General features: G+C 52.8%; 1 protein-coding gene across 12 annotated transcripts in view; it reads left to right on the top strand.

Moving 5' to 3' along the window:
• TNS1 (tensin 1) overlaps positions 1 to 25734 on the top strand; it is a 283441-nt gene extending 257707 nt beyond the window's left edge. For all 12 annotated transcript variants that reach the window (XM_030579739.1, XM_030579741.1, XM_030579742.1 and 9 more), the window contains 9 exons: positions 1624 to 1710; positions 6857 to 6988; positions 7964 to 8056; positions 10074 to 10151; positions 10934 to 11005; positions 12454 to 12622; positions 13957 to 14025; positions 15588 to 15620; positions 19069 to 25734. In XM_030579739.1, the coding sequence (XP_030435599.1) occupies positions 1624 to 1710; positions 6857 to 6988; positions 7964 to 8056; positions 10074 to 10151; positions 10934 to 11005; positions 12454 to 12622; positions 13957 to 14025; positions 15588 to 15620; positions 19069 to 19213 (878 nt within the window). In that variant the 3' untranslated portion in view covers positions 19214 to 25734. The remainder of the gene's footprint in view (positions 1 to 1623; positions 1711 to 6856; positions 6989 to 7963; positions 8057 to 10073; positions 10152 to 10933; positions 11006 to 12453; positions 12623 to 13956; positions 14026 to 15587; positions 15621 to 19068) is intronic.
• The last annotated feature ends 983 nt before the right edge of the window (positions 25735 to 26717 follow it).

The raw sequence follows: 26717 nt of genomic DNA, 5'->3' as shown, positions 1-26717 counted from the left end.
CGGAAGGCCTCCCCTGAATGATCAAATGGATCTTGGGCTTTCCCTCAGCCAGACGTTGGATGGCACCTGCCATCAGCAATGGATTTGAGCCTGGGTATAAATCCTGAGGTCCTGGCTCAGTTCTCACACACTCCTCCCTCGGGCAGAGCTCCTGTTAGCTGAGTAAGTACATTAGGGTTGGGATCCTGGAAAGTGTCTGATGTACTTAGGATCCTGCCCAGCCCCTCAGCACACTGCTCCCTCCTCACTGTCTTAAGATTGCACAGAATGGGCACACTCTGCTATTATCCCCAGGCCTCTGTACAGCACCCTCTGCCTGCAGGGGCCAGATTATTTCCTGCTCGCTGCACTCCTTCACCAGGAACGCTTGGACGGCTATTACTCTGGTCCCAGCGCTACTGTCCTGCCTACCACTGCTCTGTGATCCTGCATGCATGTGCCCTGCAGGTCACAGAGCTGCTCGGAATGGTAGGGGTTGCCTGTCTGCTTTGATTTACTTCCAACGTCAGGAGATATATATATATATATATATCTATGTCAAAAACACAACCGCTTGAGTGAGGTCAAAGCAACTCGGTCTGATCTATTCCTTTGCCCGGCCGCCTGCGGTGCAGAGCTGAATCCAGCGCTCTCTGGATAAGTATTTTGTAGAGGGGCACAGTCTGCTGCATCCTATTCTGTGGGAAATGTATTGAACTGCGCTAGTTACAGGTGACCCCTCAACTGGTGGTGCCCAGTATAGCTGCACTAATTTCAGAGGATCTAAGAGCTGGTCCTGTGTTTTTATATGACCAGCACGTAGAGTCCTGGGCCATAAGCCATCTGATCTCAGCACGTCTGACAGGTTAGTCCAGGGGTGGCCAACCTGGGGCTCCGGAGCCGCATGTGGCTCGTCAGAAGTTAATATGCGGCTCCTTGTATAGGCCCCGACTCGGGGGCTGGAGCCACAGGCACCAACTTTCCAATGTGCTGGGGGAGGGGGGGGTGCTCACTGCTCAACCCCTGGCTCTGCCACAGGCCCTGCCCCCCTCCACCCCTCCCCTGAGCCTGCCGTGCCCTCGCTCCTCCTGCTCTCCCCCAGAGCCTCCTGCCTGCCACGTAACAGCTGATTATGGTGGGCAGGAGGCTCGGGGAGGGAGGGGGAGGCACTGATCGGCGGGAGGCACTGGCGGAGGGAGGGGGGAGCTGGTGGGGAGTGTGTGTGTGGGGGAGCTGCTGACGTATTACTGTGGCTCTTTGGCAATGTACATTGGTAAATTCTGGCTCCTTCTCAGGCTCAGATTGGCCACTCCTGGGTTAGTCTGTTACCATGTATGTCCCTGATCCTTCAAACTCTTGAGCACATGCTTAATTCTCAGCATATGAGTATCCCCATTAAGGCAGAAGCCTGTGTGTGAGTGTTTGCTGGCTCAGGGGAGGGGGTGCCCTGGTGAGCTCTAGATGGAATTAGAGATGGGGTCAGGATATTTACAAGGGTTAAAGGAAGATTAAGACATTTATACTTTCCTGTCCTGTTCTCTAGGAGGGCTGCACCTTGAGATCCCTCTGGACTGTGAATCTGGAGCGGCTCTAAATATGTCTCGAATGCTTCCCTTGATTGTTCCTCTCTTTCCCCACTCTCAGACAGCAGCCCCGAGACCCGGGCCAACGTGAAGTTTGTCCAGGACACCTCCAAGTATTGGTACAAGCCGGAGATTTCCAGGGAGCAGGGTGAGTAGACAGCCCCGGTGACAAAGCAGCAGCGAGGGTGGGGGACACGGACGGGAATTGGGAATCAGTGTGCAGGCATGTGCTGGCTCTGAGAACTGTGTGGGTTATCTTGGTCCTGGATCATTTTGCCCACATCCCGGTATTCTGGCAGGATCCTGCCTGCGCTGTTCCTGGTAGATGGGCATCTGTATCGTGCTGTGGTTCTCTCCAGGGATCCCATCCATCCAGGGTGGTTGTATCTGCACTTTGTGGCTGCTTGGGTGACTCTGGACATTTGTGGAGATCTGCATAACCCACTCATGGCTGTGTAACCTTTCCACCACCGCAGCCACAGAGTCCACAGAGTAAGGCCAGAGGCATCTGCCAGATCATCTAGCCTGGCCTCCCATCTCACAGGGCACCAGCACCGCCCGGCACCCGCACTCGAACTCAGCCACCAGGGTTAGACCCAAGTAGCCGCAGGAGACCCAACCGTTGTGTGCCGCAGGCAGGCCCGAGTGCACCAGGGGCAATGGCAGAGGATGGATTTGAGGAGATCCACACCCCATGCTGCAGAGAAGGCGAAATCATTCCCCCTCCCCCCAAGTCCCTGACAATCTGACCTGAGGGAAAATTACTTCCCGATCTCACACATGGGGCTTAGCTCTTCCCCTCCTCCCTGCCAGCAGCCAATCACCGACCCTCTTGGCGGTGCTGGAGCTGTGTCACTGATCCAGTGCAGTGTTCCTGACCCGTCTCAGCCCTCTGCTCCGTCCTAAGGGTCAAGTGGGCATTGTTAACTCGCATTCTCCCCACGTTGCCGCGAGCCAGCCTGCAACACCCCCCAACTGGCATGACAGAGGGATGCCTGCCCTGGTCCCGAGAGCTTGTCCCAGCAGAGGGATAGCGACTGGCCAGGGCTTGTCTCTTCCCGCTGGCAGTGTTGCCAGTGTTTGCATTCGGCTACGAATCTCGGCTTCCCTGCAGCAGAGAAATGACCTCACGGTCTGTGACCAGCCCTGTTCCCAAGTGAACCTCTGCTGCAGGCTCAGGAAAGAGGAGACAATGGGGCTATCTGAGGAAGCGGCTCCTTGGGGAGCCGGTTGTGGGTAGGTGGCAGGTAATGGGAGAAGGAAGGCTGGTTTGGCCCGTACTCTAGGCCCCAGGAAACCCAGGTTTAATTCCTTGCTGTGCTACAGACACTCTGTGTGACCTTGGGTAAGTCATCAAATCCCAGAACTGTAGGGTGGAAGGGTCCTCAAGTCCAGCCTGGTAGGACCAAGGAGATCTAGACCATCGCTGACAGGGGTTTGTCCAACCTGGCCTGTGACAAGGATCCCACAACTTCCCTGGGAAGCTGATTCTGAACCACCCTCACCATGAGAGAGTTTTTCCTAGTAACTAACCTAACTCTCCCTTGCTGCAGATTAAGCCCATTACCGCTTGTCTCATTTTCAAAAGGAATTTAGGTGCCTAAATCCTATTGCCCATCAAGCTGTTTTAGGCTTGTAAGTGCCTAAATCCCTTTTGAAAATGAGGTGTGGGTTCTGAAGTCAGTTAGGCATTGCCAGACTGAGCACAATGCTGCCTGCATACCTTTACAAACCTGGGCCTTCTTGTGTGTGTGCCTCAGTTGCCCATGTATACATCGGCACTTCCCCACCTCACAGGATAAACACAGTAAAGACTGTCAGGTGCTCCGATACGCTGGGGAGGGGCCAGCTAAGCACCTGAGATACACAGGACAGGATGATGAGGAAGCCGGCAGGAAGGACCTTGGATAGGGTGAAGCTACAAGGTTTGTCTCTGGGTGCAAATTTCAGCCCTTCAGGCCGGGCCTGTCTTGCCATCTGCTGGTGTGTTGGAAGCTGCAATGTACGCCATGCTCGCAGTCTGCCTGGAGGAAGGGTGAGGCCGGGACCCTCAACCTTTCCAGATGACTGACCCCCTTTCAAGAGGCTGATTTGTCTGGTGCACCCCAAGTTACACCTCCCTTCCAAACAACTTGCTGACAAAATCTGACCTAAAAATACAAAAGTGTCACCATGCACCAGTACTGACGAATCACGTCCTTTCTCATTTTTACCTTATCATTATAAAAGAACTCAACTGGGATATAAACCCTGTACCGACATTTCAGTGTGTGGTGTATAGAGCAGTATAAACACCTCGTTATCTGTATGAAATTTTAATTTGTCCTGACTTCGCTAGTGCCTTTTCTGTAGCCTGTTGTACAATGAGGCAAATATCGAGAGGGGTTAAGGTACTCCCGGAAGACCTCCGCATGCCCTAAGGCATATGTGTACCCCTGCTTGAGAACCACTGGGTTAGGCTGCCAGCTGGGATAAAAAGCCACTGTCTGCGTGTCAGTGCATTTGCTCGATCCCTTCCGATCCCCCTTCAGAGAGCTCAGCGCCTCCTTATGCCAGGGCAGGACCCCTCTGACATGGCAGAGATCTTGGAGTGTTAATTTCTCCTGCTGAACTGTATTGTGGCAGTGCGCAGACACCCCTGTCCAGGATCCAGGCCCCCACGGTGCTAGGCTCTGTCCTAGTGTATCACGAACGGCAGTCCCTGTCCCAGAGACAATCTGAGTATGCGATGAGAGGTCCTGGGACTAGGGTGGCACAAAGTGCAGATTGGTGCATTTTAAGGCCAAAGCAGGCCATTGGGATCATAGAATCCTAGAATATCAGGGTTGGAAAGGACCTCAGGAGGTATCTAGTCCAACCCCCTGCTCAAAGCAGGACCAATTCCCAACTAAATCATCCCAGCCAGGGCTTTGTCAAGCCTGACCTTAAAAACCTCTAAGGAAGGAGATTCCGCCACCTCCCGAGGGAACCCATTCCAGTGCTTCACCACCCTCCTAGTGAAAACATTTTTCTAATATCCAACCTAAACCTCCCCCACTGCAACTTGAGACCATTGCTCCTTGTTCTGTCATCTGCCACCACTGAGAACAGTCTAGATCCATCCTCTTTGGAACCCCCTTTCAGGTAGTTGAAAGCAGCTATCAAATCCCCCCTCATTCTTCTCTTCTGCAGACTAAACAATCCCAGTTCCCTCAGCCTCTCCTCCTAAGTCATGTGCTCCAGCCCCGTAATCATTTTTGTTGCCCTCCACTGGAATCTCTCCAATTTTTCCACATCCTTCTTGTAGTGTGGGTCCCAAAACTGGACACAATACTCCAGATGAGGCCTCACTAATTCTCTTGTCGGACCTGACAATTATAAGAAGTAGCAGCCACAACACACTGGCTGCCTGGCCACGCCAGGTTCATTTGCCCTTAGGCCATTTCCACTGACATGTGGGAACCCAAATCCCTCAGCCCCACAACCTGGCCCAAAACTACCTTTATTGCCTCATTCTGTCTGTCGTTTCTTCCCCGGCCCCCTTGGTTTATGACGCAAAGGACAATATTCCCACTGAGAAAAACAGGAGGTGATCTCAGATAGGGGGCTGGGAGTCAGGGCACCTGGGTTCTATCCCTGACTCGCTACGTGCGACCCAAGATTGGTGATGTTGTTTCCCAGTTCCCCTTCTCTGCAGACTGGAAAATGATAATACTACTGACCTCATTGGGAGGTGAAATTAATTTGCAGCTAATTAACATTTTTAAAGCGCTGGCAGAGCCTTGGCTGGTGGCAGTACTTAACATGCTCAGACAGTACCTGATCTCACAGCCCACTGGCTCCAGGAGGTTGGTAGGTGATTCTTATGATCTCCCTGCTACAAGGAGAAACTGAGGCCACATTGTCACGTCTTGGGGGATGGTAGCGCTGGGAGCCCATCTCTGTAACAGGCTTGTGCAGGGCCGCCATTCAGACTGCCTGCTCACAGTGAGAGCTGGCAAGAATGCTGGAGTGCTGCCACCGCTGCCCATCCTGCCCGTGGTATTGTCCCCTTCACCCTTTGCTTGGATCCAGCCGTTGTTTCTTGTCGTATGGCTGGCTTGGAAGCAGGAGCCGAATTTTTGTTCTGTATGTATCGCACCAAGCGCACTGGCCAGGACGCAGGTGCTACAGTAAATATCAATAATAAATAAGAACACCTCTGCAAGTGCCAAGACACTATGGTGATGGTCGCCACTTACTACAGAGAGGGCTGCGGGGAGGGGAATGCTTAATGTTTGGCAGCCGTGCCTGAGAAATCAAGTGACGTGTCCAAATGAGAGGACGAATTTGAGCCCAGCAGCACCTGGCTCCCACGTCTATGCCTCGCCCATTGTAGAGAGAAGGTGGGGGAGGTGATCTTTTTTATTGGGTTGTCTTCTGTTGGAGAGAGACAAGCTTTCAAGCCAGGCAGGGAAAGGTACTCCCAGTGTCACAGCTAAAGGCAAGGTGAAACAAGTAGTCAGCACATATTGTAAGGAACCGTTCAAGGCAGAGTGGCCCGTTAACACCCCTGCAGTCATAGGACATAAAAGGTGGGGATAGTGGATTTTGGATGGTTGTAATAAACCCCAAATCCAGCATCTCTTGTCAGTCCGTGGTTTTTAGTGGCTAGCAGAGTTATGAACTGAAGATCGCAGGCTTGTCTTTTAAAAGCGTTGTGCGGGTTTCCTTCGAGGAAGGTGAGATCAGTTCTAGAGTGATCGCTTTGGGAAAAGTCTTCTCCTGCAGGTGATAGAGTGGATTGGTCTTTTATCATTTTCCTGTGCGAGTTCATTCGAGAGCACGGTGATTCTCTGGTTTCACCCACGTTGTTATTGGGTGGGGTGCAGCACATATGGGACCCATGGATCTTGAAAGGCATATTGTGGGGGATGTCAATCAGTTTTATGGCTGTGGGTTTTGTATCTGCTTTTCTGGCGAGGTCTTGTGCCGTTTGAGTTGGAGTGCCCTGGTCTGTGGAGCACTTGCTTCTGATGATGAGTGTGGAGAGGTTGGAGGGTTGTTTGAAGCTCAGAAGTGGGGGGTTGGGAAAGTATTTTTTTTTTTTTTCCAGGATGGGGTCCCCCTTGAGTCTGGGTCGTGGTTGGTCCACTAAAAGTGATTACCTCCCTCACCTTGTGTCTCTCATGTCCTGAGACCAACATGGCTACAGCTACACTGCATACCTCGCCCAGTGTAGCATTCTGCCTTTCCCAGGGCAGCTGCTCCCTGCTCGGAGGTGCGATAGGTGTCTCACTGCACGTCCTGACTCCTGCGCTCCTCTCCCTTCCCAGCCATCACACTACTGAAGGACAGGGAGCCCGGAGCCTTCATTATCCGAGACAGCCACTCCTTCCGGGGAGCCTACGGGCTGGCCATGAAAGTGGCCTCTCCGCCTCCCACCATCCTGCAGCAGAACAAGAAAGGTATTGTCGCCCGCCCCCGCGTGCCAGCCCCAGGGAGCACACGGCACTTCCCCTCCATTGTTCCGCTGACTGAGCACGGGGCAGCGGATCGCAGCTGGGTATGTGCTGAGGCAGCAGGAACCTGCCTGGTTTGCAGGGCGTTTAACTCTCAGCCAGCCTGAGCTGAAGCCCATGGGAGCCTTTCCAGTGAGCCTAGATCCAGGCCGAGGCTTGCCAGCAGAGCGTGTCTCTGTGCCCTGGTTGGCATGGTCCCCCTTCTCTCTGCTGCTGCCCTCTCTGCACTGGGATGGGGTGACTAGGTAGAAAGTATGAAAAATTGGGAGGGGGTGGGGGGGTAATAGGCACTTAAGCCCCAAATATCAGGACTGACCCTATAAAATGGGGACATCTGGTCACCCTATACTAGGGATTAAGTGTCTGGTCCCAAGTGCCCCCTGGGCTGTAGCCTTCCTGTCTAGAATAGTGTTCTATGGGCCGGGCTCCCCTCCCACCTACCCCAATGCAAACTGGAGTGACCCCAGTGGAGTCATCCCAGACGTACGCCCCTGGGGCCTGGAGCTCAGAACCTGCCTTGTTCATGCCATGAGGGCAGGGGACTGGACTCGATGACCTCTCGAGGTCCCTTCCAGTCCTAGAGTCTATTAATCTATGCAGCCTGTGGGGGGGATTTGAAAGGAGGCCCCCAGATGGCTGCTGACTCTCTTTCCGGCCGACCTGCACCAGCTGGGATTTCTCCGCAGCTCTACTCGCTCTGGAACCAGCCTGCTCGCCTATGGGGAAAGCAAACCACCCCACAGGGGCACGTGGGCTCTGCTCTCGCTCCCCAGAGCCTGGGGCCTGGATCACCCAGCGGGCACTGAGGGGTGAGGCGGGCAGGAGGGATGTTCTCCAGAGCCCACTGTCCTGGGGGGCACAAGGAGGTTGGTTTCAGGAGGGGCTGGGAGCCTGGAGTGATGTCGTCCTCTCTCCCGCCAGGAGATATAACCAATGAGCTGGTGAGGCATTTCCTGATCGAGACCAGCCCGCGGGGGGTGAAGCTAAAAGGATGCCCCAACGAGCCCAACTTTGGTAAGTGGCAACGAACCTCTCCTGGACCGTTCAGTGCCCTGTGGCAGCGATGCCCCCTCGTGGGGATTAAGCGGTATTGATAGGAATCGCCATAGGCATGACTGGATTTAGGGTCTCATGTGGGCATTTGGAACAGAGGCCCAAAAGCATCTGCCGGACACTGACACAGACACACGCACACCCCCCCCTCCAAACACAGACACAAGCTAGCCAGGAGTTTCCCGGAGGTTTCATCACATGATGTAATCTTTAATTCAAGGTTAAGCCTTAAATCCTAGAGGGTTGGCAGCCCTATCCTCTGTGCTTGGGGTGTGCAAACATTCCCTTTTAGATCAAAAGGAGCTAGAGGAAAATCCAATGTACAGTAGAACCTCAGAGTTACAAACCCAACCACACGCCTCATTTGGAACTGGAAGTACGCAATCAGGCAGCAGCAGAGAGGGAAAAAAATACAGTACAGTGCTGTGTTAAATGTAAACTACTAAAAAAATCAAGGGAAAGCAGCCTTTTTCTTCTTCCCAGTAAAGTTTCAAAGCTGTATTGTCGACGTTCAGTAGTAAACATTTGAAAGAACCACCACAATGTTTTGTAGAGTTACGAACGTTTCAGCGTTACAAACAATCTCCGTTCCCAAGGCGTCTGTAAGTCTGAGGTGCCACTGTGTTAAAAATGGTTCCCTTCTGTGTCGCGATACAAACACTGCTGATGATTAAATCTGAAAGCACGGTCATAAATCTAGATCCTCTGTCAGTTCTGATGCTCTTTACATTTTTTGCACTCAGTTCAGGCACCAAAAGTAGTCAGGTCAGTGTCACTCTCTGCTTATGATCAGTTTCACTAGGGGGGTCTGGTTCCCTAGCTTCAGGCTGTTGTGTTAATGAGGCAGATCTTCAATGGGTGTGAGCTGGCAGAGCTCCATCGACTTGCGCTCCGCCACTGACTCCTTGTTTCGCCTTGCCTGCCTCACTTAATAGTTCTGTGCCTCAGTTTCCCCATCTGGAAGAAGGGGCTGATAACAAGGCCTCACCTCACTGGTGTGTGGGAAGGATGCATTAGCCATTCTCTGTGCTAGGAATGTGAGACACGCTAGACCTGGTGTGCGAGGGGAGGGTACCTGCAACCTGTGCAAAGCCAGAGACAGTCCCAATCCCTGTGCCCTGGGGAACACAGGAAATTCTCCATCTCTCTGGGGTTGAAAGAGGGCAGGGAAAAGGCCAGGCCATCCCCTTACCCCCCGCACTCCATGGAACCCCGCCCCCGGCTCAGAGCTGGGTTTGAATGCCAACATCTCCTGGCTGTTTACAAGGCCCGTGTATTGGCCTTGCTCGTGGGTTTCCCTTGTCCCCTTTGCACAGGCGAGAGGAGAGTTTGCTGATGGGTAGGGAAAGGTGCTGGCTCCTTGGGCTCTGGGGATGAGATTGCTGTGCGCTGCCAGTGCAAGATGTTTGTATGACCCCTCTCTGGACCCAAGGAGAGCCACAGTCACTGATAGGCTCCAGCTGCTGCTTGGACTCAGGACAGGGCTGGAGAGACTGATCCCCCTGTAAACTAGCGCCGAGAGGGGTGATGTTCAGGGTCCAATGACTCTAACCCAGAATGCTGATGACCCTCATCCACCCATGGAAATGTCACAGTTGGGTTTGAGGAGACGAGGGACATCAGCTCTGAGACGGGGCTGGATTTATCCTTCCCTGGCCTCGCCCTGGGCGGGGCTCCTACCGAAAGGCAGTAGAACAAGGGACAACAGTGAACTCCAGGACATGGGGAGGTGGGAGACACTGGAAAACACAGAACTGGTCTGCTTCCCTGAGCATCCCCCTTACTCAAGCAGTGCCAGTGAAGTCACCGGGGCTACTCAGGACTAAGGGGATCCTGGGCCAAAGCAAGCAGGTGGAGACCCTAGTGGGTAGCTCATTAGCTGATGTGGGGAGAAGTGTCCCCGGTCTAATGCAGACTGTGCCAATGCCCCAGCCTCAGCGCTCACACTGACTGTGTTCCTGTCGGGCTCTCTCCCCAGGATGCCTGTCGGCTCTGGTGTACCAGCACTCCATCATCCCACTGGCCTTGCCCTGCAAGCTGGTCATTCCCGACCGAGGTAGGGGGCATGGGGGATGAGGGATGCACCGGGGCTGGGGCTGGATGGATTTTTGACCCTGCTCAGCACTGAAGGGCGGGACTGGAAAGCTTTATAAGATCCCACCTTGTGTCCCCGCAAGATCCCGCTGTCTTACCCCGGAGATGTTCTGGATTCAGTTCCTTCTTTACTTCTCTGCCAGGACCCAAGCTCAGCAGTCCCCTGGCAGAAGCCAGGTGTGTCAAGTGATCTGTTCAGGACCCGTCCATCTCATTAGTATTGGTGTTACCATGGGGCCTAGGAGGAGTCCTGGTCCAGGACTGCAGCTCCTAGGCCCCAGGGTGATGGATGGATGGTTAAGACAGAACAAATCCTGCGTCTTGGCAGGGGGTTAGGCCCCCCCCCCAACCCTATGGGTCTCTGCCTCTATGAGTCTATGACCAGGATCCCATTGTTCTTGGCTGTGTACAAACCCAGAACAGAAAGCGCTTACAACCCCGCTTTGAGATCAGGTCCCTCAGCCCCCAGATCCAAACTCCCCCAGCCCCTGGGAAAGTTCTGAGCCACACCCTAACCATGACGTAATGACTTAGACTGAGAGGGCATCCAATCGAGATTCCCATGGAGACACACCCAGTGCGTGCGGCTCTTTGGTGACATTGTTCCTCCATCACGCCGTTGCCTCTGCAGATCCCCATCACAGGAGTGAGTCGCTGGAGCCCCAGCCTGTCCCCTGCAGCGCGTATTCCCAGATCGCCAGTCAGGGAGGAATCACTGTCCTTCCGTTTCCCGTTTTTTTTTAGATCCCACAGACAAAACGAAAGAGGCAGCCTCAGCCGCCAACTCAGCAACAGACCTGCTCAAGCAAGGAGCTGGTGAGTGGCCGCAACGTGACAGGGAAGGTTGCAGGCGTGATGTGTGCGTGGGAGGGAGGTTCGCCTGCCTCGGGACACCTTTCGGCAGGTGTCCGCCTCTGCTGCCTCCTTCATTTTACCCGCTGTGTGACTCTGGCGCACTTTGCTCGCCCTCGGAGATGTAGGCTTCAGAAGCAGAGCGAGGGCGCTTAGAGCCCCCGGGGGAGCCCTAGATTCCAACCGGACAGCCCCCAGGCCACGCTGGCCCCTGCGGCTGCACCGATGAGGCAGCTTACAGGCGTTAGTTTAGGTTAAGAAAGATTCAGTGATAGGGAGGGCTTGGAAACCCGTCCCCCTCGTCCCCCATTGGAAGGGCAGCAGGCGCCATGCTGGAGTTGCATAGCCGGGGTTTGGCTTCCTCAACATTGCGCTGAACATAGGCAATGTTCAAATATACAGGGTGGGAGGGTGGTCTGGGAGCCAGGACTCCTGGGTTCTCCTCCTGGCTCGGTGAAGGAACGTGATCTAATAGTTAAATCAGGGCACGGGGAAGCAGGGCTCCTGGGTTCTGCTCCCAGTGGTGCTGCAGCCTGGCCATGTAGCTTCCCCTCTCTGTGCCTCAGTGCCTGGGGGATGAGGCTGTTTCCCCTCCAGGTGGGGCTGTGAGGCTCCAGGAATGACTGAGGAGCGGTTCCAAAAAGCTGCTTCTCATCGTTAGAGATGGGCCATGCCCCGGCACAGGGATCCAGAGCTTGATTTCAAATCTCCTGCAAAGTCTGGGGCTGCTTGGCCCTGGGGCTTTGTATAAAGAATTCTGTTGCTGACTCTCAAGCCTGACCTGCAGCCACTCCTGCTATTCCTGTTCCGGGGTCCCCGCGGGCACACACTCCGCTCTTCTGAGGCCCCTTGATCCCAGCTCATAGCCCTCCCTGCTGTTCCGGTCCTGGGTTCCCCCCAGACATGGCTCTGCTGATGCCCCAACCTGGGTCCCCCCCATAGCTCTGCCTCCATCCTGACCCTCAGCCCATCCTAAGCTGCCACCCCCGGCTCTGCCGTGCCCCTTGCTTTGACCCACAGCCTGTTGCCACCTTAGCGGCAGATTCCCAAGCAGAGAGATCTGCCGTGCCCCTCTGTCTTGACCCACAGCCCCCTGCTTTCTTGTCCAGCCCTGGGCGCTGCCGAGAGCGAGTGTTTTAGGGTTTGTGACATGCTCAACCAGGCACCAAGCCACAAACCTTCCATTCCCTCATGATCTGAGCTGGGGACTGGAAGGCAGGGCGGGGCGGGTCTTGAGACAAGAGAGCCGACACTCTGCCCCCTCTCCAGCCCCCCTGCCGGAGCTCACCTCCCGAGGTGGAGGACAATAGCCAAGCGTGAGGTGCCCCCGCGTGGGGCCTGGTGGCCCATCGGGGCAGGTAACCCAGTGCCATTTGCACCCCGTCCCCTCATGGCCACTGTTTCCCTTCCAGCATGTAACGTGCTCTTCATCAACTCCGTGGAGATGGAGTCGCTGACGGGCCCGCAGGCCATCGCCAAAGCCATCAGCGAGACGCTGGCCCTGGCGCCCACGCCTGCCGCCACCATCGTGCACTTCAAAGTCTCCGTGCAGGGAATCACCTTGACGGACAACCAGAGAAAGTAAGAGCCCCGCCTGGGCCCAGCTCCCTCGGGGACCATGTCGTGCTGGGATGCCCAGGCATCGAGCACAGACACGTCACCACGGAACGAGCTGCAGTGGGGCTGGGTGAACAAGTAGGGCGGCGGCTGGCCGCCCCCGCAGGAATTTGCCCTCTGAACCTGGCAGGTTCTGCAAACGTCAATCCGTGGTGACGTTGGCGTCATACTGGAGGAGCCCCCAGAAATGGCTGTCAGGAGAGGGCCAGACCGGAGGCCTGTGAAGAATAGCCAGGATCTTGGAAGGAGCTGAGGCCTGGGGGGGGGGGGAGCATTGCCCAATGGTTAGGGTGCGAGTCAGGGAGTTGGGAAACCCAGGTTCAATTCCCAGCTCTGTTTGTGACCTGGGGCAAGTCAGTTCCTCTCGGCGTCTCAGCTCCCACTGGGTACAGTGGGGGTGGGTGCGCAGTCCCACCTCCCCCGGGTGTAAGAGGATAAATGCACTGGAACTCATGAAACGTTCAGATACCCTGGTAGCAGGGGGTCAGGGAAGTACCATAGATTCCTGCAGTGGGGGTGTCAGCTGGACTGCGGTTGTGATACAGTGGCTGTGGCCATTTAACCACAACTCTCAGGAGCATTTTTGAGGCAAATGGGGTTTCTGTGTCTGAACAGACAGAGACAGAGCTGACTGGAGTCTCATTTACATGAGAAACGGAGTCCGATCCAGACTTGATTTCAGTTCCCACCCCAGGAGAGTTGCTGGACTTTGGTTTGGGTCCAGCTGTCTTTTTTTGGATGGCATATTGAAGGGAGAGTTTGGAGCGATTCGTCTTTTAAAAAGGCCCGGGCTGTCCTGGCCCTGTCACGGTGGCAGGTGGGGTATTGCTGTGGGAAATGGAGGATTTGATCCCAGTCCTGGCTGCTCTCACCCATGCTGCTGGGAAGGGTGCATGCACTGGGGAAACGAGTGCTTGGCATGCAGAGAATGCTGCCTGGGGAGCAGACTCTTGGAAGGATCATCATGTACATGGATGGTCCCAGGACGGGCCCAGTTTGCTCTGGTCTGACCCACCTCTTGCTGTCAGCGAACAGGACAATGAAAGGCTCCTTGCCCCTGTCCCTATTTCAGGTACAGCAAGGCAAAGTCACCGCGTCACGCATTCACCCGGTGCCGTTGCCTCCACACCTGCTGGGATTGCCCAGCTGTGTGAGGATGCAATCTCCTGTTAACGCCACCTCGTGACAGGAGGATGCAAACATGGCGGGAGAAGAGCCAGCGGGGCAGGGCTCCCTGCAGGATGCAGAGCCTAGGGGCTGATCTTACACGCTCACCGTGGCCTCTGCTTGTGTTTCAGATTGTTCTTCAGACGACATTATCCCCTCAGCACTGTCACCTACTGCGACCTGGACCCCCAGGAACGAAAGTAAGTGCCGTCGCCAGAGGTCCTTGTGTGGGAATGGGGCTGGAGAAAGCATCCCTCTCCCTTGGGCCTGTGTGCAGGTCAATGCCTTCGCTAACCATACCCAGCTTGTTTTTGAGGAGGAAAAAGGCTTGAGCCATTGAAATCCAAAGGCAGCTGGCAGCCTGCAAGGGAGGGGCCACCAATCCCTGGGAGAATGAGCAGCGGCGGGGCAATCTGTCACTGCTAGCTGGCTGTAATGGGTCGTTCCTGCTCTGTGCTGCCAAGAAAGGCGACATCCCCCTGCTTTCGGGTCTCTGGCGATATCTCTCGGAGGGAAATCCCTAGCCACGCGGTGGATTCTCCACCACTTGGAGTTTTTAAGTGAAGACTGGATGTCTCTCTTGCTCTCGCCCAGTTCTGGGCTGGATGCAGGATCCCTGAGGGAGGTTTTCTGGCCTTGCAATGGCGGAAGCCAGGCCAGATGAAAGTAATGGGCCCTTCCAGCTTTAAAACCTATGAACATTCCTTCCCAACCATCAGTTGGTGCTCGTGAGCGGGAAATGCTAGAGTTAAGTATCCAAGCCCGTTTCCACCCTAGGATGCTGTTGAGGGCCCTGCAGGATATGGTCATGGCCAGATATTGCAGCTAGGCACGATGCGCCTAACTCAGGCAGCATGTTATCTGCAGGGCATGATCTTTGTAGCAGCTGGCCTTCGCTCCTGGGCAAGGGATCCATTCTCAGTGGGGAACCGGGCAGTCAGATGGAGCCTGCTTGGGGTGTGTCACGGAGTGTGGGGAGTCCAGCCCTGCACCCCTCTTCCTGGGACCCACAGTGACTCTCGGCCAGCCAGTAAAACAGAAGGTTTATTGGACAACAGGAACACAGGTTACAGCAGAGCTTGCAGGCACAGTCAGGACCCCTCCCTCGAGTCCTTCTGGGCTTTCAGGGTGCTTGGATCCTAGCTAGGATACCCTGAATTCCGCCCACACAGCCCCAAGCCCAAACTCAAACTGCTTCCCTCCTGCCACCCCCTTCCTTTGTCCCCTTCCCGGGCAAAGGTGTTGACCTTTCCCCTCCCTTACCTAGCTCAGGTTACAGGCCCTGGCATGTCCATCCCCTAAAGTCCTCCCTGCTCTCCCACTCCCCACACAGACAGTCCCTACTGCATCACAGGGTGTCTGCTTAAAAGAGTCAGGTTCTGATCAAAACAATGCTGCAAAGGAGATCGCTTGGGTGCGGGCATTTGCCCGTGGGCGTGGGGGCGCTTGTAGGAGGTTCAGTCCATAGAAGCAGATCTTAGAAACAGGCTCATATCTAGTTCCAAGACGTCAATGGACTAGAGGACTTTATGTTCAGGGGAATTAGGTGCCTAAATACCTTTGAGGATCTGGGCTGTACCGCCTTATTTTCTGAGGTTTCCCCAGTCCCCCATGGCCTCATTCAGAGCTCCTGAAATCAGGCCCGGGCAGCAACTTTGCAGCTAGTGCTTGGCCCGAAACGGTGATGCTAGCAGATGAGTTTGGTACCATTGTGCTTGGTGAGAAGAGCACTAATTCCCTGGGGTTGTTTTTCTCCTGGCAGATGGACTAAATCAGACGGCGGAGGTCCCGCAAAGTAAGTGCCACTTACCGAATTCTTTGCTGCTGTTGCCATTCTGACTGTTGGCTTGTGTTCGTGTTTTGAGCTGGCCCTGCAAGCCACCCGCTGAGTGAATGCTCCAGACAGGCAAACCGGACCAGATCAATCCCTGCCAAGCGTAGATGCTTCTCCAAGCCTCTTCCGTCAAAGAAATCAGCCGTCCCGACGGGGTGTGTCAATGGGCACACATCACAGTTTGCTCTGTCCTTCAGGTCACATGTCCGGTGCATGCTAGTGGCTCTTGTCTCTGGCCTTGGTGAGCAGGGCAGAAGCAGCTGCCGGAAGGCGTGACAGGCATAGGAGCCGACTCCGTGGGTGCTCCGGGGCTGGAGCACCCATGGAGAAAAATTAGTGGGTGCTGAGCACCCATTGGCAGCTAGCTCCCCTTGGCCCTGCCCAGCCCCGCTGCTCCAGCTCACCTCCACTGCAAGCGCACCATTGCGTCCTGCTTCTCCCCCCTCCCTCCCAGCACTTGCCCCGCGAAACAGCTGTTTCCTGGGGCAGGGAGGGAGGGGGATAGAGGGGGAATGCAGTGTGCTGGGGGAAGAGGCGGAGCTGGGGCGGGGATTTGGGGAAGGGGTTGGCATGGGGGTGGGGCCAGGAGCAGAGAAAGAGTGGAGCTGGGGCGGCGCCAGGGTCGGGGGCATGCGAGCACCATAGAGAAAGTTGGCGCCTATGATGACAGGACGTTTTTGACTCCCATGCTCAATTTGTTCTCTGTGGTGCTCCGGTGGGGCAGGGCACCTGCTGACTCATCAGTACCCCCTCTGGCAGTGTCATTGTCCCCCCGTGGGCAGGTGCACCCATATCTGGTTCTTACAGCGTTTGCCTGTTCTGCTGTGAGAGCTGGATGCTGCCTGTCGCGGCTGGGAAGCATTTCCCGCTGCAGCCTGAGACTGTAATAACCCACAACAAAAACAAAGGCTGCAGGAAGAGACCATTTCCCTGTGGCAGGGCCAGCGGGACATGCCCCGAGGTGTGGGGTCCTGTTGGCGTGTGTCTCCCCTGGCTAGACAGTGCAGTCCCTGACCAGTCCCATCAGTGTTAATGGCAGGTCTGCAGGTAGCCCCAAGGTCAGGAGTATGTAGACTTCTCCCCTCCTCCAGGCCTGGCCAGCGACACACGTCCCCAAGCGAACGAGGGCAGTGGGAAGGGGCAGCCATGCGGATCCGTTGCCCTACGTCACCCACAGGAGGACGGAGCTGCCAGCTGAACCCCATTCGAGTGAGCCCAGGCCCACTAATTTTAGTCATTGTGTTAGCCAAGGGCTTTTAATTAGTATCCCCAGCTGTCGGGATTTTTCGCTCTCTAATTAGAAATGACCTGGCAGGGAGCTGGCTAACATTCTGTTCCTCTCCAATCCCATATTTATAACCTGGCTTTTAATGTTCGAATTAAAAAGGATATTTTGTTTGTACAGGGGGAGGGAGATTTTAACGGAGCCGGACAATCCCCCGGCTCCTCCCGCCCCTTGTCTCCTCCGAGACTAACAAACCTACCGTTCCCCTTCCATGTCTGGGGAGATGAATTGCCACGTAGAAATGCCCGGCCGGCCCCCAGGAGGGGTTCTGAATGTGCAGTGTGCACCCAGGACAATGCTTGTCTGGCGTGGCCGCAGGGGAATAAATATTCTTGTCCTTTGAAGCATCTGGATGTGATTATTTTGCAGGCTGCTTCAGGGAATAGTCACGTTTAAAAAAGCCCAAGGGTCTTGCCAAGCAGAGCGTGCCCATCACCGCCTAGCTGCTAGGATCAGGGCGTGCCACCCACCTTTTCCCCTTTAAACGCAGCCTCCCTCAGACAGGTGGTTGGCACAGGCCACGCCCAGGCATGAAAGGACCGATGGGCCCAGTGGGCACCGACGCATAGGAATGGTGTCCTCAGAGGGAAGGAGCCAGCTGCAGCTCCCCTTGGGGCTTTGGGGATTTGTCCTGTGCTCAAAAGGCCCTGGCAGAGAGTGGCTGGTAGAGGGGAAGAGAGGAGCATGAGCAGCGCTGAGGGGTATGGTGTGGAGATGGCAAAGCTGGAGGACGGAGAAGGAAAGGAGAATCCATGGTCAGTGATCCACACGGTTGCACTGGCAGGCTGGTGGCCACTCTGGTCCCTTTGCGGATAGCTAAAGTGCACGAAGCAAAACCCCAGACCCAGGGCTTGGGGGAAGTTCAGCTCTGGGTCCAGGCTGGGCCACACAACCCCAGACCCACTTTCGCGGTGTCCTAGGAGCATGTCGCTTAAGAAGCTATTGATGCAGTGTCCAGTTCTGGGCACCGCATTTCTAGAAAGATGTGGAGAAATTGGAGAGGGTCCAGAGAAGAGCAACAAGAATGATTAAAAGGACTTGAGAACATGACCTATGAAGGAAGGCTGAAGGAACTGGGTTTGTTTAGTTTGGAAAAGAGAAGACTGAGAGGGGACATGATAGCAGTTTTCAGGTATCTAAAAGGGTGTCATCAGGAGGAGGGAGAAAACTTGTTCACCTTAGCCTCCAATGATAGAACAAGAAGCAATGGGCTTAAACTGCAGCAAGGGAGATTTAGGTTGGACATTAGGAAAAAGTTCCTAACTGTCAGGGTAGTTAAACACTGGAATAGATTGCCTAGGGAACTTGTGGAATCTCCATCGCTGGAGATATTTAAGAGTAGGTTAGATAAATGTCTATCGGGGATGGTCTAGACAGTGTTTGGTCCTGCCCTGAGGGCAGGGGACTGGACTCGATGACCTCTCGAGGTCCCTTCCAGTCCTAGAGTCTATGAGTCTATGCGGGGACCTGCAGGTTGCTCTGCGGCCTAGTTCAGCACAGGGGTGTTACCCCTTCCCAATAGCCGCTTCCCAGACGATGTTCCCGGCCCCGTTTGAACCGAATTGGATTTGAATTGTGCCAGCGGTGTCGCTGACCTTCCGCACACCAATTACTCCTGACTCCTGCTGCCCTGCATAAGAATTGACAGGCACATGGGCTGCGATGCAGACCCCCCTTCCCCATTCATTCCAGTGGGAGTAGTGCACCCAGGCCTTCAGGTGGTTTTGAACATCTCAGCCTGAAGGGAAGGAAATGTTCCCGCTGAGGCCCGATCTCCGTGAGTCAGCAGGAAAAACTCCATCAGCGCCAGTGGAAGCAGAGTGGGCCCTGAGGATGCATGTGCCGAGCCAGCTAGGGTGCGTTCCCCACTGCCCTGCAAAGCATGCGCTGCGTATCCTGAGCAGCGGCCATCAGTTCTCTCCAGCGGGTGATCATGTGTAGGCTGCAATGTTGGGGTGCGGTTTAGCGGCTTGTCATCCAGATGGGCCAGATGTTCTGATGTGGGCCACCCCGTCCCTTCTCTTGCCCCCATGAGCCCGCTCCTGTTGCTGGATATGCCGTTGTCTCATGATCACTGCTTCCTGGCAGCTCTCTCATGCGCATTCTCTCTTTCTGACCCAATAGGCTCTTTGGCTTCGTAGCCAGGAAGCAGGGAAGCACAACGGACAACATTTGTCACCTCTTCGCCGAGCAGGATCCTGACCAGCCGGCCACTGCCATCGTCAATTTCGTGTCAAGGGTCATGCTTGGCTCCGGCCAGAAGAGATGAGCCGCTGGACACGGGTAGTTCTTGCCCTTGAATTTTGGAGAAGGACTTGGAGTTGATCCGAGAAGGAGTGCGAGGAAGTGCATTGTGGGAGAGGGAAGTGAATCGGGGGGAAACGGTCTGAATTGTGGAAGAAAAAAACCCTCACCCAATTGTCACAAAGCAAAACTAAAGGAAGCGATGTCAGCGCATTTCCCATCGCAGGGAATGTGACCAGCACAACGGCCAGGAGTCAGAGGAGTGGAACCGGGTTGGCTTTTGGATCAGGATCCCTGCGGGGGGTTTCAAGTGGCGAATTCATCCCGGGTCATAGTGGGAACGTTTGCGGCCCTGCCATTTGAAAACCAGCAACTCTGTTTGCAAATGTCAGTCGTTTGTTTTAAATAACCATGGCTAACCGATCGAACAAAAGGCAGGTCTGCAGGACCCCCCCTCTCCCGTCCCCAGGGCCTTACCCATTGGAACAGCTTACCAAGGGCAGTGGTGGGCTTTCTCCATCTCTGGCCATTTTTAAATCAAGATGATATGTTTTGCTAAGAGATCTGCTTTGGTTGAAGCAAGAATGAATTCTGGGCAGATCTCTGCCCTGTGTTATGCAGGAGGTCAGACTGGATCTCAGTGGTCCATTCTGGCCTTATGACCTATGTGCTAGAGCAGTGGTTTTCTACCAGTGCTTTGCAGACCCCGGGGGTGGGTGGGGGCCTGCAGACTATGTCTAAGATTTCCAAAAGGGTTTGCATCCCCATTTGGCATTTTTTAGGGGTCCGTAAATGAAAACAGGTTGAAAACCACTGTGCTCGAGTGATCAGGCAGGAAAAAAAGGATGTTCAATAACCCTTTAACCTTCCCTTCTCTGAGGTCTGCAACTCCTGTGTATATGAAGTGTGTGTGGGGATGTCATACATGTACATCCCAGCAGCGGGGTTTATAAAAAGCCTGTAGCCCCCTAGCAACTCCCTTTGGTCTCTGTGCTGCACGCCACAGCCCATCAGGATTTCCTGGCAGCAGAACCTAGGCCACTTGAGGGAAAGGGGACGCGCTGGTTAGCGGTATAGGATCTTTGACACACAAGTGCGCAGTTCTGATTCCATCCAGTACAGGGCGGTGGTGACGCATAAACACTAGGCAGTTCTTATACACCCACGGAGTTGCATACCAGTTTGCCCTTCACTAACTGCATTCAGGAGCATGTTTCCAAAGGTCATCTTCACCAGAAAGGTCTTCTGGCCTATACAGTGGGGTCTGTAGTACCTGTCCTTTACCCTGTATTTTCGCCTGCAGACTGTCACGTGTTCTCTTAAAGACGAACATACTAGAAGCGGACACAGGTCTGGTCGAGCTTGGTCTCTTCTCCTTCTGTAGACGTACAAGTGATTTGTTCATTGCATGGACATTTGGTTGCGCGAAAGGCAAATAAGTATAAAGAAAACTCAGGCATTTTTGGAGGCCACTAAAAGAAAAGACCCTGCAGTCTGTGGGCGGCTTTGGCTCTGCCGGATTCTCTCAGCTGATCCAAAAGCCAAGAGATCTCATGGCCGGATTTGGTCCTCAGATGCTCTGCCCTGCGGTGGCTTGGAGCTCTGAATGTATTGTAGTTTAGTAGCGACCCAGGAGGCGTAAGCTTTGCTTTGGCTTCAGGAGGCCATAGGCCCTAGACTTTGCACTGAGATGCTGACTCACAAGAGAGATCGACCAGCCTTGCAAATGGGAATAGATTAGGCCAAGTTCCCAGCCTTGCAAATCCTGCAACGATCTCCTGTCTGCCTGGGCCTTTCCATAGGGAACAAAGTGGTGTGGTAAAACCATGCATTACCCACAGATAAAGGCTCTTGTCCTCTCCCTGACTCCACACGGGGCCCTATGGGGCGATCTTTCTTTAGTATCTGGCTCTGTGTAGCTCGGGTGAGATAGGAGCCCCCAGAGGATAGTCCAGGCAGTTAAGAGATGTTTCTCCTTCTCCCTGGGGAGTGGTTGTGTAGTTAGCCAGGTAAAATTATGCAGGTTTCTTCCTCTGACAGAGCTGATATTGGCCAATCCCAGGAGGCAGTGTAGCAGATTGGATGGGCCAACGCGTTCTTCCCGTGTGGTAAATCTTAGGGGTGTATTTTTCTTTTTTTAATGCTTAGTTCAAGCTAGAGCTGAGCTCCAAGCTATGAACAGCCCTGCCGCCTCCCCAAGCCCAAACACTCCCCAGTTCTGGGGGCATTCCAAACCCAGATCTCCATGGATCTACAGTTTGCACCCAGCTCTGGGGAACCCTAAAAATTTGCATTGACATCCAATCTCCCAAGAATCTTTCTGCGGCTTTTGGAAAATGCAGTAAGCAGCTTGAATTGCTCAGATATGGTCAAAGGTGTTAGGGGATGGGGGAAGCAGGAGAGAGAGGCCTTTCCTTGTTTGTGCCACATTTCAGTGCAAGGTTATGTGATACAGGCTGTTAATAAAACCAAAAACCACCCAAGATCTGTAAACCATCTAAAATATTGCAACCACCTGGATTCCCCCAGAGCACTCTGCTCTCTCATACAGAGGCAGTGTCCTGATATATATAATATATATATGAAATATACTGAAAAATACTGTAAGCTAATCAAATTTTTAAAAAGGGTAAAATTTACACAAAAATATTTATTTTTTGCCATATTGCTTTATGTGTATCTTATCTCCTCCATTATATATGGCCCCCCCCCCCGTCCACATATAGACTACTGTACGTATAACTCACAGTAGAGTGTAACAGGCGAATGTGGTTTATTTTGGTTATACCAGTGACATGGGCAAAAGAGCGCAGTGCCCCTTTAGACCCCGCCCCCCCAAGGAGCAGCGCGTATGATTGGTCCCCCACCCCTTTTCCCTGTTGAACATGGAAATTTGCTAGCGCCTGGAGCAAGTTAGCATGTGAGGCGTGTGAGTTTGAAACCGTTGCCAAGTGACATGAGGGTTGGCGGCGTGCGCGGATGTGTGTGAGCGCGTGTGTGTGTGTGAGGGCCACAGCTGCGTGAGCATGCGCAGGGCTCTTTCGTTTCTGGATACTGGATGAGGGTTAGATTTGCGTCAGGGAGGTATTGGGCGACTGGTACTGGGATGGGGTGGGAGTGGTCACTTTATGACGTCCGCCAGGGCCCCGTGTTCCAGCCCACCCCGCTGTATAGGATGTTGAGATATTTTTTATTTTAAGTTGTTAAAAAGAAATGCCCTTCTTCTGCAAAATTCAGGCAAGAGGAACCCCTCACTTGTAACCGTCTCACCCTGCCATTAACCGATTAGACAAACACTGTGTTTATAGATATTTAAATATATAAAGGTATATTTTTTGAAAGTCTCTATTTTTCAGACTTCATTTTTCTCACAGCTAAAGCTAATTTTATTATTTTGTTTTAATCTGCTGTCCTTCCCCGGGAATTGGGGCTTGAGCATTAAATGCATATTTTTTCCCCATAAAATGAACCCATATTAAGGCATCGAGCAATCTCATCTATAAAACGATCACAGCAGATACCCGATAATGACAGAACGCTTGCTTCCAGCTGTGGCCGGCAACGGCTCGTTACTAACTCACCAGCTGAAGACAGAAGGTTTAGACTTTGTCAGAATCTCTAACGCTAAAATCACCATTGATTATATTTTTAACACAAAGCTAATCATCTTGCAAGTGACATAGGCAGGCGTTTTCCAGCTTCCATTTAAGACCTTTTTTTGAAAAAAAAAATAGTTGCATTTTATGGGTAACTTCTTTCTGTCATCCCTGATTTCCCGAGCCAGACCGTCAGCTAGTGTAAATTGGAGTAGTTCCACTGATCTCTGTGAAACTACTAAGCTAGGCAAAAACCTGGCTTCACCGGCCAAGGTTTATATTTTTCTTTCCTAAAGGGTCTGAGAAGATTCTTTGTGTTTTTAAAAATGCAGTCACAGTATTTGAGATTGATGTTGATGCAATTTATCCCAGCGGATGTATCCTAATAATCACACTGCCGTTTTTTTCAGCAGCAGATGTTATATCTCTCACACACACGCAGACACTCACACCTACTCCATGCACAAGGAACTGCATATATTCTTGCCAAAGATATCCTTTAAAATGCACTTTTCCCAGCCAGTTTTGTTTTATTTTGTAAATTGATTGTATGTGCTCTTTTCCCCTCCCCACCAAGAACCCCTTTGCTGGCGATTTTGTTGTGTGCATTAGTAAACTCTGATTCCCGGAGCGCCCGGCTGATGTTAATTTTATGTAACTCTATATTCCAGTAGAGTCGGAGACTCTTAAAATAGTTGACACAAGATATCCTGATTTCTTTAGCTGCAGACTGAGTGATGACAGCAGCAGGTCAGTCAATTCTCGTCACGCCTCTCCTGGCCTTCCCTTCTCAAACCCCTTCTTCCTTAAAGAACCCCGGAGACCAAGCAACATGCTGTAGTTGCTTGTGTCTGGTGGCCTTTCAAACAAACTGCTATTTATGTCTCCTCCATATCTTACTGCTCAAGAAACTCCCTCCCCACCTCCCCCAGAAAGGGAAATTGGAATGCCTCTGGGCTTCTGATCGAAAAGCTGTTAAAGTCAAGGGGTGTCTTCCCATTGATTGACGAGCTTTGGCCTGGTCTACAGTGGAGGGGGGAGGGGTGAGAGATACGCAACTTCAGGAATTCAGCTGAAGTCGACGTATCTTATTTCGACTTACCTCCCGTCGACGCGGGAGCAGGATCGACAGCCACGGCTCCCCCGTGGACTCCGCTACTGTCGCAAGCCCTGGTGGAGTTTCGGAGCTGACAGGAGCGCGTTTGGGGATCGATATATCGTGTCTAGATGAGAGACGATATATCGATCCCCAATAAATCGATAGCTACCTGCTGATATGGCGGGTAGTCTGGACATTCCCTAAGATTCAGAATCTTAAATATACAAACATCCACTGAGTGTATTGTCATCCCTCATTACGAACGTCCCTTCGTGGGATCCAAATTGTGCCTAGCTCCCTATTTACCACCTGGCTAACCCAAACTTCAGACAACTTTGGCTCTACATCCAGGGCACGTCATTGGCCATCATGGCGTTGATCAGTACACCGGCCTTGAATAACCCAGAATCAAAACACTTGAGCTAGGCTTTGGGATCTCTCCTGGAGCTCTGGTGAAGGTTGGTATAAAAACAGAATCAGTTTAAGACAGCGTCCATTCCTGGAATTGAACTGTTTCTGAGTTTCAGTAAATGCAGAACCTTCCCCACTGTATCCATGCCCTCTTCTCCCATTCCCATGCGGCCCTCTTTCCTGGCTGGGGCTGGGACTGGAGCTCTTCTCCCTGCAGAACCCAGCACATTCTTGTGAGGTTCCCATGTCCAATTTCTCAGCTTACCGAGGCTTGGGCGAAGGAATTGAACTGTTGGGAACTTATCGGAACCAGATGAGTTTAGAGATTTGCCCTGCACTTGTTGGTGTCTTTTTACTCTGTTCCTTCCCTGCTCCCAACTCTGGTAATGCAAACAGGAACTGCACACATAGAACAAGAGAAGTCAACATAACACAAGCTTCATACCTTCCCCCCATTCATCAACATAATGGAGCCACATTTGGCACTGACTCACGGCCCCCTCCCTCCTCCCGTAAAAATGAGCAGCCCCAAACTAGAGGTCAGAGCAGTCAATTTGGATCCTGAGTCACCTGAATCTGCATGTCTTTGTTTTCCCATCTAAAATATGGACACAACACCTTCCCCCATACTGGGGTTTGGGGCTGATCTTGTGCTCACTGAAATCAAGGGCAAAACTCCCATTGGCTCTACTGGTGCAGATCCTCAATCCTTGAGGTGAATGTTTGGAAAGCACCCGGAGTGTTTCCTTTAAAAGGCACTGCAGGGGTGCAAAGTATTATTTAAACAAACCCTCAGCCTCATAAATAATCCAGCTGTTAAAAACCTGCTAGTAAAACTGACAGGAAAATCGTGCAGCAAAGTGGGCTGGTATTTTTTGTTTTGCTAACTCGGTTGTTTTTTTGTTTGTTTTTTTTTTAAAAATCACTTTTTTTTTCCAATATTTTATTTGCTGTTGTGTTGCCACTGTTGTCGATTTGGGAATGTTACAAATGTATTTGCTGATCAGTGTTAACGAACAGTTTAAAATAACTTGCCTTCAGTTTGCATCATGTCAAGTTTGTTTTAAAAAAATGTATGAAACACAAAGGAGAAAAAAGCGAATTTCCCATTTCGGTGTATTTATAGTGATGGAAATATACTTTATATTTTTCATCTTTGTGCCCATAACTTTGTCACTTGTATAAAGGCGACCTATGTTACTCATTGTCCATGTGTGAATGTGCACTACACCCCTCCTCTAGCCGTTTTTCCTCTCCTTTGTACAGAGGGCTGATTCTTTGCAGTTCATTGTATGGCTTTATAAGCGATAAAAGAATCAATTATATATAATATACTGTTGCTTGGAATGCCAGCTCGGGGTCTGGATCGCTGGAATTGTATCTCAAAATTTAAGGGAGTGCAGGAATAAATGCTCTGTTCTTTTTGCGCAGGGAAATCTATATGGTGACTGTGTTTGCTCCTGCCTCAGTTGCTTCTCCCCTTCCGAGGTGGAAACGTGGTGCCATGGGCTTGATGACTGAGGGCGAGTGCACGGGGATGTAATGATTCGTGATCCATAGTCCCTCTTAAACGGGTGACGTCTTGTGTAGAAAATGGCTACAGTTACAGACAGAAACAAACAGTTGCTTGTGCGGCTTGACTTCCAGCATGGTCTCACTGTGTTTACCAGGGACATCACCCTGCCTGGAATGCTTCAGCTCACAGTGGCATCTGGTGGCTAAATAACATACTGCGAGTAAACATAATGCCATGATGTTTGACCAGGCCCTCAAAGTGCCTCCCAGGGCTCCTGCCCCCCACCCCCAAGCACACACTTCGCCTACACTCCCCCGAAGTTTCCACATAACCCCATCTCCTACCGTTAATAGCAGCCGTCCTCCCCACAAGGCAGTGTGGCCACCCTCTCCACCTTCCCTATCCCCGTGTCCCTGCTAGCTACACCCTTCCACTCCGCTTTGTCCCTTCCTGACCCACTGCGCCTGCTGGATGTTCCCTCATTTCCCTTCGCCACAGCCCGGGCCAACCAGAAGGAAAAGGTGGAGGGGAACTGGACGGAGCTGCCCAGGCTCTGTACCTGCCGTGAAGGTTCCCTGCTGGGCCCTGCAGCCATTAAGGCCCAGATCCTGAAAGGGATTCAGGCTTCTAACTTCCATTGAAATCATAGGATCATAGAATATCAGGGTTGGACGGGACCTCAGGAGGTCATCTAGTCCAACCCCCTGCTCAAAGCAGGACCAATCCCCAACTAAATCATCCCAGCCAGGGCTTTGTCAAGCCTGACCTTAAAAACCTCGAAGGAAGGAGATTCCACCACCGCCCTAGGTCACCCATTCCAGTGCTTCACCAAAATCCATGGGAGTTAGAAGCCTAAATACCTTGAGGAGCTTAGGCTTTGCCCTCGCAAGCGCCATGGATGCTATGG

The sequence above is a fragment of the Gopherus evgoodei genome, chromosome 11 (genome assembly GCF_007399415.2).
Source record: "Gopherus evgoodei ecotype Sinaloan lineage chromosome 11, rGopEvg1_v1.p, whole genome shotgun sequence".
NCBI lineage: Eukaryota > Metazoa > Chordata > Testudines > Testudinidae > Gopherus > Gopherus evgoodei.
The sequence above is the reverse complement of the archived record's forward strand: the minus strand, read 5'-3'. Positions and strand labels throughout refer to the sequence as shown.